Source organism: Hypanus sabinus, chromosome 27, assembly GCF_030144855.1.
Source record: "Hypanus sabinus isolate sHypSab1 chromosome 27, sHypSab1.hap1, whole genome shotgun sequence".
NCBI classification, from domain to species: domain Eukaryota; kingdom Metazoa; phylum Chordata; class Chondrichthyes; order Myliobatiformes; family Dasyatidae; genus Hypanus; species Hypanus sabinus.
The window spans coordinates 25,517,822-25,533,977 of record NC_082732.1 but is presented as its reverse complement, the minus strand read 5'-3'; the positions used below and the strand labels follow the sequence as shown (position 1 = coordinate 25,533,977).

Below are 16,156 nucleotides of genomic sequence, written 5' to 3'. Positions count from 1 at the left end.
GGCAACTTCATAGAGGTGTTTCTTTATTTTAATTATTCATTTTCCAGGATCTGGGTGTTGTTGACAATGGCAGCATTTGTTGCCCATACTTCAGTGCCCTCAGGAAAGTGGTGCTAAGACCCTACCTTGAACTTCTGCAGATGTTCTGGTGAAGGCTCCCTCATGGTGCAGTTGGGTAGGGAGTTCCAGGATTCAGACTCAGTAATGCGGAAGGAATAGTAACACAGAAACATCCCATGAACACGAGGTGGTCGACTATAACAAACCCCAAATTAAATACTCCAGTGGTGGATATCTTTTACATTTATCCATGCTAAACAGCATCTGCCATGTATTTAGAACATAAAACATAGAACAGTACAGGCCCTTTGGCCCACAATGTTGTGCCGACCCTCAAACCCTGCCTCCCATATAACCCCCCACCTTAAATTCCTCCATATACCTGTTTAGTAGTCTCTCAAACTTCACTAGTGTATCTGTCTCCACCACTGACTCAGGCAGAGCATTCCACGCACCAACCATTCTCTGAGTGAAAAACCTTCCTCTAATATCCCCCTTGAACTTCCTTCCCCTTACCTTAAAGCCATGTCCTCTTGTACTGAGCAGTGGTGCCCTGGTGAAGAGGTGCTGGCTGTCCACTCTGTCTATTCCTCTTAATATCTTGTACACCTCTATCATGTCTCCTCTCATCCTCCTTCTCTCCAAAGAGTAAAGCCCTAGCTCCCTTAATCTCTGATCATAATCCATACTCTCTAAACCAGGCAGCATCCTGGTATATCTCCTCTGTACCCTTTCCAATGCTTCCACATCCTTCCTATAGTGAGGCAACCAGAACTGGACACAGTACTCCACCATTTGCCCACCAATTCCAGGTGTCAGTTTTCAGGTTGATAGATTAATTGCCCACAGAGTGTAGGTGAGTGGTAGAAAGTGAAGAAAGTTGATGGGAATGAGGGGAGAAAGAAAACTAATAGGATTAACATAGAATTAGTATAAATGGGTGGTTGATGGTTGTGTATATGGTGACCTAAAGGGCCCGTTTCCATACTGTTTCTCTTTATGACTCTACATTGTGAATCACTGGGTACCCAGTAGTCACTGCCCTCCAACCCGATAAAGAATCCTATCCTGTAATGAATCTTCAGTCCCTGTCTTCTAATCCTACAAATTAATTTGCTAACATCCCATTGAGTCCTTATCAAAGGACAAATGGTCTGCAACTCTTTAATTAGACTCTAGCTCCTTCATATTTGCCTCCTTCAATCCGCAGAAACTATTCTATAATTAATTAGCCCCTGGAACTGCTGTTTCTACCCTCTTTTAACACACTAGCAAGTAGATTGGAAGGTCTTTGAGATTTATCAGTCTTTAGTATCATTAGTTTCTCCAGCACTTTTTAAAAACTGGTAACAATTTTATTTATTTCTAACCTGTTCAGTAGCCTTGTACTTCCCAAGAATTTTTAAAAAGTGATTTATATCCTCTTCTACGAAGAAAAAATACGACACTTTGCTAAATGTTCTGCCTTTTTTTGTTCACTATTATAATTTTTTTTATTTCAGTCTGCAAGATCAAGATTTCTTTTTGCTTAATTCTAAAGTGCTTCCTTAAGCCTGCTACACTTCTCTGGTATTTACATGGCACCTCTTCAGATCTGACACTATTGTAAACCATAGTTGGGTCATTTTTCGTTTTGTGTTTTTTGCTCAAAGAAAGAATGCTTAACAACGGCAGCATTTGTACCTTAAATTTTAATGAAGCTTGCCAATTATACTCAACTCATTCTTCATAACTTCACCTTTCTTTCTTGTTAAATTTAGGACTATGGTTTGGACTGAACTGCTTCACTTTCAATCTTCATCAAGAATTCTACATGGTTATGGTGATGATTCTCTAAGGTTTCCAAATCAGGATAGTGTTGTGACTGAGAAGGAAAATTATCTACCGATGGTGTTCTAATGTCTCAGTCCTTTTCCTGCTTGGTAGTTGAGATCATGGGGTGGGAGGTGAATTAGGACAGACTGGGTAACTAGGGTACATTTTTGTAAATGATACATATTGTAGCCACCTTGTGCCTGTAATGAATACTTATGTGCTTTGTCCTGCAGTTTATGAGTTATTGGAGCTGCAGCCATCCAGGCACTTGGGGAATTACTTCATCTCCTGGCTTGTGCTTAGCAGATGATAGAAAGTCTTGAGGTGTTTGGAAGAAAGTCAAGTACCACAGATATCTAACTCTTTGATTAGCTGAGCTTCTGGTCAAAGTGACCTCCAGAATGTAGTTGGTGGGACATTTAGTGAACACCACTGAACGTTGTGGATAGATGGTTAGACTCTCTCTTGTTGGAGTTGTTCATTGCCAGGCGCAAATGTTACCTGCATCAGGAATTGGTTTATAAGGAAAGTAGTTTCACTGGAGAAAGGTGAGGAACCAGAAGACACATTTACAGTTAATGCCTGCAGAGGTCATCTGAGAAAAAGAAAGTTAAGCAGAGGCCTTTGCAAATCTGGAATAAACTGTGTTAAAGGTTGGTAAAAACAGATCCAATAATAACACTTGGAAGAGAATTAAACAAATATATCTACTAAAAAACATCTGTACTTTTGGGAAAAAGCCAGGGAGAAGTACTAACTGGATGTGCCTTTCAGAAGAGTTAGCACAGAAACATTGGGAGGAGTGGGCTGTTTCTGTGTTCTGTTTCAACATTGTCTTTGCTGAAAAAAGCACTTTAGCTTTTGTCAACCTCATTTTGTTAAGGAAAACCAGTTTTTATACAGAGTGAACTAACAATAACACATCATTAACTGTGGAGGAGGCTTTTGTAGGACACACTCCACTGATACAACAGCATGCTGTGAATCACTCCTGGCTGCCGACAGTGACTGAGATCATCAACAGTTGGAAAGTAGGATTTTATACAAGTCTTTCAGCTAGAGAAAATACAACATAAGCTTCTATATTTTCAATTATTACACATTAATTGCTGAAACTTCTCGCAGTTGTTACTGTCACGATGCACAGGCTGCATCGATGAACTGTGTTCTACGTCCTGAAGGCCCAGTCATTACTAAACACACGTGCATTTTGAATGGCATTATGCCACCAACACTGGTTTACACAAAATCTAATTTGTCTAAGAGAGGGTAATGAACAGTGCACAAAAGTCTTCATGTGGTGTACAATTTAAATTTTTTTCTTAAATTATCAACTAGAAAAATGTGGGACTTACTGCAAGATCTGTGATGTCTTCAACAGCCCTTCTGGATCCTCGATGCCTCTCACAAACAAACACGTGAAGGCACTGCAAGACTCCGGAGAATGCCCCTTTCAGGATTCTGGTTTGCTCTGTCACTCAAACATACACAGCTAGAACAGAGCTTGAAGTCTGTTACATTATCACGCAAGTAGGCAGGTTGTGGGATCTTGCACCGGGAACCAACTTCAGGAACATTTTCAATAAAATACCCAACTACAGTCCTTCTTCAGCCTCCCAAAGCTTCCATCTGTGAAACAAACCTCCCTAAACTAATGGAGTCCATCCACCCCACACCTATCAACCCTTCTGACTGAGATCCCAATTTCTCATACCACCTCAACCCCATTTCCTCCTATATCTTCTGGATGGGCAGAATGAAGGAAACTGTTCAACACACTAATTGTGTTCATCTTGTTTACTTTTAATAGTGTACAACTAATTGGATTCTTCATCACAGAATTTTGCAGGATTGGAATAAAAATTTGCTGGCCATCTTTCCAAGTGCTTGACAATTTCTAGAACTGCATCGTCACTGAACCTTCTGTTTCCAAATTCACCAATGAGAAATGATCAAAGGTGTTCCATAAGCCTCACTTTCTGTAGTCACTCTGCTGATTCGCAAGAATCTGGATGTGAGCTGATGATTAGTCACCCAAATGCAACCAGCTTCAACATACTCCACTTGGAAACAAAAGGAAGTTGAGTACAAGGTACAGCACAACAGGCCTTGAAGTCACTGTGAATTCCCAGTTCACCAAGCTTCAGTACTGAGCCCATTCCCACATAGAGAGAACACTGTGCTCATGGTTAGTACAACGCTGATACAGCTTGAGGTGTTTTGGAATTCCAGTGCTATTTTGCAAAGAGTCTCTGTACATTCTCCCCGTGGAATGTGTGGGCTTTCTCCAAGTCCTCTGGTTTCCTCCCACAGCCCAAAAGACATTCTGGGTTGGTTGACAGGTCATTTTAAACTGTCCCGTGATTACACAAAGACAAGAAAATCTGCAAATGCTGGAAATCCACACCACACAAAATGCTGGAGGAACCCAGCGGGCCAGGCAGCATCGATGGAAAAGAGTGAACAGTCAAGGTTTCAAATGAGACCCTTCATCAGGATTGAATAAAAAAGATAAATTAGATTAAGAAGTGGGGGGGAGGAGAGGAAGAAGTACAAGGTGGTAGGTGACAGGTGAAACCGGGAGAGGAGTGAAGTAAAGAGCTGGGAAGTTGATTGGTGAAAGAGATAAAGGGCTTAATATTTCCTTCACCTTTCAGCTGAGCTTCCCAGCTCTTTACCACCCCTCCCCTCCCAGTTTCACCTATCATCTTGTACTTCTTCCTCCTCTCCTCACACCCTCTTGCTCTAACTTCTCATCTTTTTTTCCAAATCCTGATAAAGGGTCTCAGCCCGAAACACTGACCGTTTACTCTTTTCTATAGATGGTGCCTGGCCTGCTGAGATCCCCCACCATTTTGTGTGTGTTGCTCGGTCAGGGTTAATTGAGTGAGTTGGTGGTTTCTGAGGCAGTGTGCACAGGCCAGAAAGGCCTACTCTGCACCGGATCACGCAACAAAATGTAACATCCAAGTCGCACTTTTAAAATTTATTTTACAAACATATTTTGGTAAAAGCAGCAAATTGAAACAAACCAGAATATGAAACAGCTTTTCTTGATTTCCAACAGACAGCAGGTGACACTCCATTACAAAGGGGTTGGGATGCATTTCTAAGGAGCTGTCAGTCTCCTGATTTACGTAACACAAAGCACATGCATATGTGTCAAGAAAATTTGTTTTCATTCCAGATAAATTCTGTGGGGATGAATTTTTAATTCCATCTTCCAGATCTTTTGGGATTTGTGAATTCTGGCAGGGCAAGTTTCCATTACATTTCCAAGAACCACATCATATTTAGCATATCTCATTGGATCCTGCTGTGTGTGACTCTTTAGATGGAGCAAATACAAAAATATCAAAACAGTAATCCTTATAGACCATTTTACTTCATTATTTTCACAGCCTGCAGGTCAGAGCGCAATAGACTGGGGGAGGCCTTTCTTCAAAAGTGTTATCAGGTAGCTGCCCAACTCCTCATCCTGAAAGAAAATGGGAAAAAAATTCACTATTACTGACAAACGTTGAGTTGTTTCAGGAGGGAGCAAAACTCTTCTACAAGAGATGGGGTACAAGACTTGAGCACCTAAAGGGTTTAGAGTGGAATTTTTTAGGCAGGGGCAGGCTTGATGGGTCAGTCAATTTTTTTTGCCCCTTAGTTTTTGTATGTTCTTGAGTTTTAGACATAATTATTCTCTGTTGGGCAATAGAATAGCTTCAAAGGGCTGAATGGTCGCCACACTATATGTTACAGATACTATGTAATTTCATATAAAAAGTAGAAACCATTGCTAACAATAGCTTTAGTCATTCTGAAACTTTACAAAGGCAATGACATTTTGACTTGCTCTTTGGTCAAACTTTTTCCAAAGATGTACTGAAAACAAGAAGTAACTTTGAATTTTCTAATCTTCTCTTAGACAAAATAAAACTGACCCTTAAAAAAAACGGATCATGCAGTCGCGGTTACAGTAGATAAAACAAGCAGATACTAAACCAATAGTAGATGTAAGCATTTGCTAAATACAAAATGTCACTTTTTTTCCATTTGGGTACAGAAACTTGCCACAGGTCACATTGAGATAGAGAGTATTACAAAACTTATTTGCAACATTTATAGAAGATCCACTGTAGTTTGAAAGCCGACTGTGAATTTACACCTAACTACATGACATGATCAAAAGGAAAACAGTTAACAGTCAGCTTCAATAATTAAATTAAGAAAGGGCTAGACAATGTCATGGAAGAATACCTTCACCCCAAGCTTTTGAAATTTCTTACATTCCTTCTAAAAGATTATGGGGAAGAGATCATCACTATAATTATAGTCATAGAAAATTACTGCACAGAAACAGGCCCTTCGATCCATCTAGTACGTGCCAGTCCATTTAAACTGCCTACTCCCATCGCGCTGCTTCTCTTAAAACATTGAAATCAAACTCGTATGCACCACTTGCACTGGCAGCTCATTCCACACTCTCTCGACTCTCTGAGTGAAGAAGATTCCCCTTATGTTCCCCTTAAACTTTTCATCTTTCACCTTTAACCCAAGACCTCTAGTGGTAGTCCCACCCAACCCCAGTGGAAAAAGCCTGCTTGCGCTTCCCCTATCTATACCCCTATCAGATCTCCCCTCAATCTTCTATGCTCCAGGGACCTCTCCTTAGGAAACTGAATGGATTACAAATTGAGGCAAGTTATACTTCATTGTGACGAGAACAAGCAAAGATCACAAAACTCAACAACAACACAATAGTAGTATTATTTTCAGAGAATATTTTGCAAATACAACTAGGTAGTTATATAATCAAGCATTTAAATAATTACCAATCCCACGGAGATGTGCCAATTCAATTTTGCTATAATCCCAATCTGACCATAGCTGTCAGGTTTTAATCAGTAGATGGAATACTCACTTAAAATTAATCGCACTGATTTGAAATTGCTTTCAATCTACTAATTTACCTCAGGAGGCTGCTTCTTACGTTGATGTACTGAAGAACATGAACTATACCCAAACAGTAAGTATTCTCACAGTTTAAATATAAAGAACTGAATGACAATTTCACATTTGTCACAGGGAAAATAACATTTCTTAGAAATCTATTCTCACAATGTAAACTGAAACATTTGACTGGATTAGCTTAAAAAATATCTCTGAGATTCGTCTTCACCAGACAGCCACAAAATATAGAAAAAACCATGGAAGTTGATGAAACAAAGGACATCAACCACCCCGCCCCCACACGTACAAAAAAAGAAAAAGAAAGAAACCTTGCAAACCCAAACACCTCCCACACACAAATAACAGGTTGCTCACCCGGAAAACGGCAGTTATAACATCAAACCTCCCCAACCTCCTCCCTTGCAAAAAATTAACAGATCCCCCACACAGAAAGACACCAACATTAGACCAAATCCCCAAACCCTTCTCGCACAAAAACTAGCATATCACCCACAAACCCCCACACCACCAAGCACCCGAGTTCAAAATCACCTAATCATGTGGACTTATTTGCACTACTTTAGCTCCTGGTATTTTAGCCTTATATCTTACATAACAGTCTCCATTCCACGACTAGCCCAGGGACCAGGGTTTGATCCTGACCTGGGGTGCTGTCTCCCCTGGGGCCATGTGAATTACTTGTGCATGCTCCATTTTCTGTCATATCCTAAAGAAGTGCTGGTGGATCAAAAGGCTACCTTAATGTTGGCAAGTGGAAAAAGAATCGAAGGGGATTAATGGGCACGCAAGTAAAGAATGCATCACATGGGGTTGCTCTAGGGTAAGATGGCTTATGCCAGATGGGCCATAGAGCCTCTTATTATGTTGTAACTGGCAAGCAAGAAAAGAAGGGAAGCTTATCAGATGTAGAATCACTTAATTAGTTGATAACATTTAACCCATGACAGGCATCTAGGAATTTGCACTGCTTCTACGACACATAGCTCATTGAAAACATGCCAACCCAGCAGTGAGACGCCCTGTGCAGGGCCCTTGCATGCCAACTGTAAACACTTTTCATATGTTTTGCCACCTCTGCTGCTTATAGTTTTAGGTCTTGACCACAGCTAGTCTAGAACTTGTTTTCCTCCTTGAACAAGTATTCAAAGTTCTATTACATTCAATTAACATAACACCCAAAAACATGTTTGCCAGTTGCTTCCAGCTAAGGATTAAACTGAGCCACCAAAATATTAGTTAAATGCCAACAGGTTGGGACTGCAGGAAAACGGATCTGCAGAGGAAATGAAAATGCCAAAGAGTTGTGGAAATGCACAGATTATACTGGAAGTTTAAAATTAGCTGGGGGATAATCCACAAAAGTTAGTTCCCCATTTCAGTCTTTGGCTGAAACCATTCCATTGATTGGTCAGAGAACTTAATGGTGGGATGTTTTTGCCCCTAGCACTCGTATCTACAGTGACGAAGTGCTCTGAGAGGTTGGCCACGGCCAGAATTAACTCCTGCCTAAACAAGGACCTTGGCCCACTGCAATTTGCCTACCACCACAACAGGTGGATGCAATCTTAGAGGCACTCCACTTGGCCTTGGACCACCTAGACAACAGCAATACCTAGGCTGCCATTTATTGATAACAGCTCAGTGTTCAAAAGCTTCATCCAATCATTACCAATCAACAAGCTTCAAAACCTGGGCCTCCGTACCTCCTTCTGCAACCAGGAACTTGATACCCTCATACAGAGACCACAGTAAGTGCGGATCGTAAATAACATCTCCTCCTCACTGATAGTCAACATGGATGCACCTCAAGGATGCATGCTTAGCCCTCTGCTCTATTCTGACTACACTCATGACTGCGTGCTTTGGCACAGCTCAAGCACCATATATAAATTTGCGGATGATACCACTGTATTTGGCAGAATCGCAGGTGTTGATGAGGTGTACAGGAGTGAGATAGATTGGCTGTTGAGTGGTTCACAACAACCTTGAACTCAATGTCAGCAAGACCAAGGGATTGACTGTGGACTTCAGGAAGTTGGGAGAACACACCCAAATCCTCATTGAGAAGTTAGCAATGAAAAGGGTGAAGAGCTTCAAGTTTCTGGGCATCAACATCTCAGAGAATCTATCCTGGGTCCAACATATCGATGCAATCACAAAGGTGCATGCCAGCAGCTACAGTTCATTAGGAGTTTGAGGAGGTTTGCTATGTCACCAAAGACTTGCAAGTTTCTACAGATGTAATATGGGGAACATCCTTACTGGTTGCATCATCGTTTGGTATGGAGATCAAGAGGCTGCAGAGGATTACACATTCAGCCAACTCAACCATGGCCCAAGCCCCCCACCACCAAGGACATCTTCAAAAGCACACATCAAGACAGCAGCATCCAACATTAAGGACACTCTCCAACATTAAGGACATGGGAATATGCTCTCTGCCCATTACTACCATCAGGGTGGAGGCACAGGAGACTGAAGACACACACTCAATGTTTTAGGAACACCTGCTTCCTCTCTGCCAAGTGCAGCAATGTGCTCATTCAAAAAATTTAGAGAAAGTGTGTGTATGTGAGAGTTACACACTCTCTCTCTCTCTCTCCTCTCCCCCCCCCCACCCCACCCCCAATCTCACAATTTAGCAGTGCAATTACAAGATATTGCTGCATCCTTCAACAGAATTCCACAACTGTCTCTTGAGGTATATTTCTTCAGTTGAGCAGTCCCAGTTTTAATCTGTGATGTCCTTCTACTTATTAGGGGAACACTTTCAGACAATTGTGGCAAAACTGAACATTGACCCACTACTTCTAAAAAGCAGATGGCTGACAGATATTCTCAGAGACTTTACTAGTTACACAATAGCCTGTGGAATATTTTAAACAGAAAGCTAAACAGACTTTTATTTTGCCTAAAAGACATTGCTTTTTCAAAATGTTTACTCACCTGATAAGTCCATGAAACCAACACATCTTTAGTGCTCTGATCATCAGACATTGCACTGATTTTAATGAGAATCGATTCCACCATCACAGAACCATCAGGGAGGTGTTGAATAGGATAATCCTTCAAGATGCTTTGAAAGGTAAATAATAACTCATTAAAAATTGAGCAATTGAATTACATGCCACATCTTGTATACGTTAATGCTTCATCAACAATGACTGCTTTAAGGAATTTTCAAGTCCATGGTGAATGTATGAGACATTTTCCCATTCACGGATGTTGAAAGTCTCAACCAAGGCAATTTCTGGCTAGCAGTATGGAGTTTGTGAGCATACTGTTTGTTATTTTTATTATAAACTGTACAGCAACAGTCTATGGGCTCAAAGTAAGCGCCAGTGGCACCTGCATTTACCACAACTAGACTAACTGTTTGTCTCATAAACTAATTAGTTCTAGCATTCTCTAGTCAAGAAAAAAAAGCCACTTTATCATCTGAATGATATGCAACACTGATATGCACCTCCCACAACCATAATTCCCAGCTGGTTCAGTACAAATCTCCAACGTACTGTCCTGTGGGGGCGTGCCTTACTCTGATTGTCGAAAGTCACTTCCATTGTGATCGGTTAGTTTAGAAGATGCATCTGCTTTTCCCATTAGGTAGATGCCTAGTGTCCAGATTCAAACATCCTGGGTATATAAAATAGCACGTGGAAGGGGCCTGTTCTCTTCTTCCTTTGTTTTAGGCAATAATGCACACGATGATTGAGAAGGTATACTCTACGTGAACCTTTAGCTAAGTTTGTTGGATATGCAGCTTTGCATTGTCTATAACTGATTAATATGCCTATGCATTTCCTGTCTCACTTGCTGGACCCACAAACCTGATTCAACTTTATACATACAGATAAATGATTTTCCCTAATTTTGATATTCAAGGAGCAATATACCAATATAGGTATAGTATGCACCAATCTGCCGGCTGGTGGTGTAGAGGCATCAGCACCGGACTTTGAGTCAAGTGGTGCTGGGTTTGAATCCAGCCGGCTCCTTGCACGCTTTCCATCTGCTCTGGGTTGAGTGTCAAGCTAGCAACTCAGCTTCGTAAAAGGCAGACAAAATTCCAATTACGGCAAGGTTGCTACACAATGTACCACAAGGTGCAGAGAGGAATAACGATGCACCAGTCTAACTGTGAAGTAATAAGCCAATAATGGTAATTTCATCACTTTAACACAACCAGTTGTGGGAGACAGTATTTTAAAGCACTAGATAATAACTTGCTTACAAGAGGACATTGAATATTTCCCCCAGAGCAACTGAGAAATAAAAATAATTATTTTTCATGCTAAGGTCGCTCCAGTAACGAAAGGTGAGATTGCACAAGAAAGCAGGGTGCGGATAATTGGAAATATCCCTGTTGTACCTGAGTTCTCATATTTTTCCTACCATCTAAGGAGCAGCATTAATACAGTGTTCAGAACAGGGTACTAAGCCCCTGTTGGAGTATATACACCTGTCATATTTGGAAGCTTGGCAAAATGTTTGCAGTCACTTCAGCTCCATTCAAGAAGCCATCATCAGTGTGCAATTGAGGGTGTAGTCTCCTCAGAATGCTGGTTTATATACTCTTCCAGGGTCCAAATGGATATTGCCGTGATCTGATTGGTTGGTTCAAAACACTGTGAACAGTTTAGCAGTAGAAGATTCTGATTGGCTAGCTTCGAGGGAGATCGTTGAAAGAGTCTGCTTTGCTGTCCAGATCCTGAGATTACTGGCGATTTGTTGATGTCGTTGTTTCTCTTTTCTCTGTAAGGTTTCACATACCAGATCTAAGTAATGCGTTTGTTGATGGATCCTGTAGAGAACCACACTTCAAGAAATTCTCATTCTTTTCCCGTTCTTGGAGTCAAGACTCTGGCTGTTGTCCAGTTGAAGTGGTGTCCCCCTTCCTCTTCAAGAGCCGATACTAGCGAGAGTGGGTCATGCCCCCCGCTTGCCAGCCAATGCTCATGTAGCCTGGTCAATAGTTTTCTTCCTGTTTGACTTGTCGTAGTCACCACACTTGTCACATTTTGATTTTTTGAACACTTTTCAATAGGTATTAGGATAAAGGTAAACTTAAATATGGGGGCTTTAAATGAAAGCATAAAGTAAACACATAGAAATCAAATAACTTGTTAAACAAAAATCTGCTTTGGCCTCGTCTTGTATAGTTTATATAGAATAATTTTATGGGGGGGGGGGAGAGAGGGGGGAGGGGGAGAGATGTTACTCGAACTGACTAATGCAACAACCGGTGTGTGGGAGTGTTGCAAGTGTTATGGGAGGCAAACTGTGCTCATTACCTAACTGAGATTAATTAGTGTACATAATCTTCAGTTTTGACTGCTTCAGTATAAAATGGTCAAAAAACTGCAGAGGCACATGTTAAAATGCATGTTGAAGACACTAAATTTAGCTATCATTAAGATGCCTCAGACTATATTATAATGGATACCAGGGATTCAAACAGTCAAGGTACATTTATTATCAAAGAATGTCTATACACTTTGAGATGTGTTTGCTTACAGGTAGCCACAAAGCACGGAACACGAAGAATCTAATTTCAAAAAAAGCAAGACCATAACCACTGCGTAGAAACAGAGGATGCAAAGAACAGCACACACACACACAATGCAAACCACAGATGCAATTCTGAATCAGATTAAGTCCTTAGATCCGCTCACCACGGAAGCTGGAGTAGTAGGCCCAAGCCTTGATCTCAAGTTCATCATATTAGTGGGCCAAAGACACCAGGAAACTCACAGAGACAACAGCCACCAGCAAGAGGAATGAACTTCGCAGGACAGTGAGCAAAATCAGGCTGACCCCTGCCTCTGCACTCAGACTTTCCTGTCTTTCTGGACCAACTTTCAACTTGTCCAGCACCAAATAGTGCCTCGCCCTATGGCCCAGCTCTGGAACAGCGATACACCCAGACCACACAGCCTGAAGCCGTTCTTGATCTCACCAGGGTAATTCCAACACACACGGTAAAAATATACGTCATACGTTCCACAATGCAACTGTCAACTCAACAGAAGAGTCGTTGGTTCTGCAACAGAGTTTAGACAGAAGACATCTGCAGATGCTGAAAATCCTGACCAACACACACAAAATGCTGGAGGAACTGAACAAGTCAGGCAGTATCTATGGAGGGGATTACACGGTTAATGCGAGGGTGAGTTTGAATAGGAAAAGTCGAGACAGCTGATATTTTGTAGGCAGTTAAAGATGAAGAGATCCAGAGCAGGCAGATGTTGACAGTTTATTTCCCTCCATTGATGCTGCCGAACAGTTTCTTAGGGTTGCCAGATTCTTTGGTATGAATAAATAAACACTGTTCTGAATGACATTTTATTTTTTGTATTCTGCTGAAGTTGCAAAAAGCACAAACAAGGCAGTTCCTTTGCTGTCACAGTTATTACTCTGTACTTACTTTTTGAGATGGTTGTATATTCGGTTTAAGGTGTCCTGTTCGGAGTGATGGTCTTGCATCTGAACTTTGCAGGTGTAGCGAAGGTGATGCTCGCTGAGACCCAATTCTTTCACAGCCTGCTCCGGCGTAACCAGACGAAGGCTCTGGATGAAACAGAGGGAAAAAAATTACACTTTCTCCCCCCCCTTCAAATGATCCTTAACTTTACAGTTAAAGTACAAGAAGTGCGTCACTTACGTTATCCTTTATAATCAGTGTGCCGTGCATTAGCTTCTGTTTCTTTGGATCAGGCAATGGGCCTAAAGAATTGGGAGAAGTGTTATGTAGTTATCATAATAAACAACATTATAGATTGAATTACTTAGAAAGCTAATAAAATAATAATTATTTCATGACATCAGCTAGTACAGCTGCTAACTTGGCGCACCAGTGGCTTTTGTTCAGACATAACCTCTGGTGCTGTCTGAGTGGGGTTTGCATGTTATGTGGAGTATCTTATCAAAGACTTTGAGTGTAAGGTGTTAGACGAGGAAATCTCAATGAAACATTAAATGGGATTTGACAGGGCAAATATGAACACCCCACTGCCCATATATATCTATTATTCCTTCACTCATGATCCCAGCAAACTGGAACTCAGACCTACCATCCTGTCTTTAGATTTCATAAAATCCTTATGCACTCAGTGGCCATTTTATCAGGCACACCTATACACCAGCTCGTTTATGCAAATATCTAATCAGCCAAACACGTGGCAGTAACTCCATGCATAAAAGCATGCAGACACGGTCAAGAGGTTCAGCTGTTGTTCGGACCAAACATCAGAATGGGGAAGAAATGTGATCTACGTGACTCTGACTGCGGAATGATTATTGGTGCCAGACAGAATGGTTTGAATATCTTGGAAACTGCTGATCTCCTGGGATTTTCACAACAATAGTCTCTAGAGTTTAAAGACAATGGTGCGAGAGAGAAAAACATCCAGTGAGCAACAGCTCTGTGGGTGAAAAGGCCTTGTTAATGAGGGAGGTCAGAGGAGAATGACCAATCTGATTCAAAATGGTAGGAAGGAGACTATAACTCAAATAACCACACGTTACAACAGTATGTGCAGAAGGGCATCTCTGAATGCACAACATGTCGAATCTTTAAAGTGGATGGGCTACAGACCACACCACGTTCCACTCCTGTGGCTACTTTATTAGTTACACTCCTGTACCTATTAAGTAGCCACTAACTGTACACATACTCGTCCTGGTAACTCACCATAGACTAACAATCAAACCAGGATTCATCTTGGCCAGTTAATCCACTTAAAGTTAAGGACATAAATCAAACATTCATTTACTTACAAACACAACTGTAGGTACTTCAAGTTTAATTCAGATTCTAAAGAAAGAGTACTTTTATTACCAAGAACTGAATCCCTCTTGAGCAAGCAGAGAGAAATATCCACTGGAATATTGGGATTGGTAACTATTGTAGCTGTTTCTCCATTGGCTGGCATGTAACAATTAATACCTGGACACAAACAAACATTGGTACAATATTTAAAAAAACATTCCAAGAGTTAACAAAATAAATTATTTAAAAATATATTAATGCCCAAAATTGAATTGAATTCAGCACAGCACAAGAGCAAGACATTTCACCTAGAGTCAAAAACCAAACTGGTGGTGGAACTCAGGGGGAAAAGCAGCTTCTGTGGAGGCAGAAGGATGGTGTACGTTCTGGATCAAGTGTAGAGGGAAGATAACCTGTGAGGAGGAGGGGCGAGGAAAGAGCTGCCAGGAGATAGGTGAAAAGAGAAGAGGAAGTGTGGTATGATCAGCAGATGGAATAGGGGCATGGAGGGTAGGGGAGGGTGGAAGCTGTTAGGTGGTAACAACAGAGGTTTGCAGACTGGTTTGCAGGCAGGTGATGAGTGGATGACCAGTTCAAACAGTAGGGAGAGGACAGGAGACCCAGTGAGTTAAGTGTGTGGAGAATAGGCAGATAGAACAAGGCAGGGGGAAGAGAAGCTGGTTTATGGGAGTTGGGGAAAGGCAAAGTTAGAGAGAAGTTAGACAGAAACTGGATAGAGCAGGAAATTGAAAACAAAGGTTGCAGGTTACTTGAAGTTGGAAAAATCAATGTTCATTGGCACCTTTCTACTTTGCACTTGGCCTTACTCTGGCAGTGAAGAAGACCATGGACATACATGTAATTGTGGGAATGGGAAGGGGACTGAAACTGCATGTAACCAGAAGCTCAAGATCGCCATTGCGGCCATTCCATCTGGTCAGTCTGATCAGGGGCCTTGGTCCTGAAACATTAGCCATCCCTCTTTCTACAGTTGTTGCTGGTCTTACTGAATGTTTCCAGAATCTTTTGGTCTTAGTTGTGAGAAGAATGGTGGACAGTCCAAAAAACAGGACCCGTTTACCTACTTAGGCCCTTATTGAAGGATTATTTCAGGGAAAAAAAATTATGGTAAACTCAGTCTTTGTAATAAGTTGTAAGTATTGTCAGATACAGGGTACACCTTGGCCTGTTCATATCTTAATATAATCCTAACAATTTGATTCAAAGGAAAGACTTAAATTCAATTTGTAAAGGCCCTGGTAGTGTACGTATTCATGGCAGGTGCAATAATGCTTGCGATTGAGTGAGACTTACTAAATTCCTGCTCGATTTTCTGTTTGAGAAATCCCATTTTCTTTGCTTCTCCATGGACCAACAGCACATTTTGTGGCTCCGCTTGACGGATGAGTTGCATGATGCCTTTAGCATCAGCATGTGCACTGAATGACATGTACTCCACCTGCATCTTCACTTCTAGCTGGGAAATGTACAGTCAAGGGATAAGCAGTGTTAAAAAAAAATATATCTTCAATTAAAATGAAATTACAT

General features: G+C 41.2%; 1 protein-coding gene across 4 annotated transcripts in view; it reads right to left on the bottom strand.

The window, feature by feature from the left end:
* Positions 1-4,846: 4,846 nt before the first annotated feature.
* Positions 4,847-16,156, bottom strand: part of ints11 (integrator complex subunit 11) — a 41,820-nt gene continuing 30,510 nt past the window's right edge. For all 4 annotated transcript variants that reach the window (XM_059952019.1, XM_059952017.1, XM_059952015.1 and 1 more), the window contains exons 14-19: positions 15,923-16,085; positions 14,678-14,785; positions 13,502-13,563; positions 13,265-13,407; positions 9,784-9,913; positions 4,847-5,353 (exon numbers count right to left, since the gene is read on the bottom strand). In XM_059952019.1, the coding sequence (XP_059808002.1) occupies positions 5,285-5,353; positions 9,784-9,913; positions 13,265-13,407; positions 13,502-13,563; positions 14,678-14,785; positions 15,923-16,085 (675 nt within the window). In that variant the 3' untranslated portion in view covers positions 4,847-5,284. The remainder of the gene's footprint in view (positions 5,354-9,783; positions 9,914-13,264; positions 13,408-13,501; positions 13,564-14,677; positions 14,786-15,922; positions 16,086-16,156) is intronic.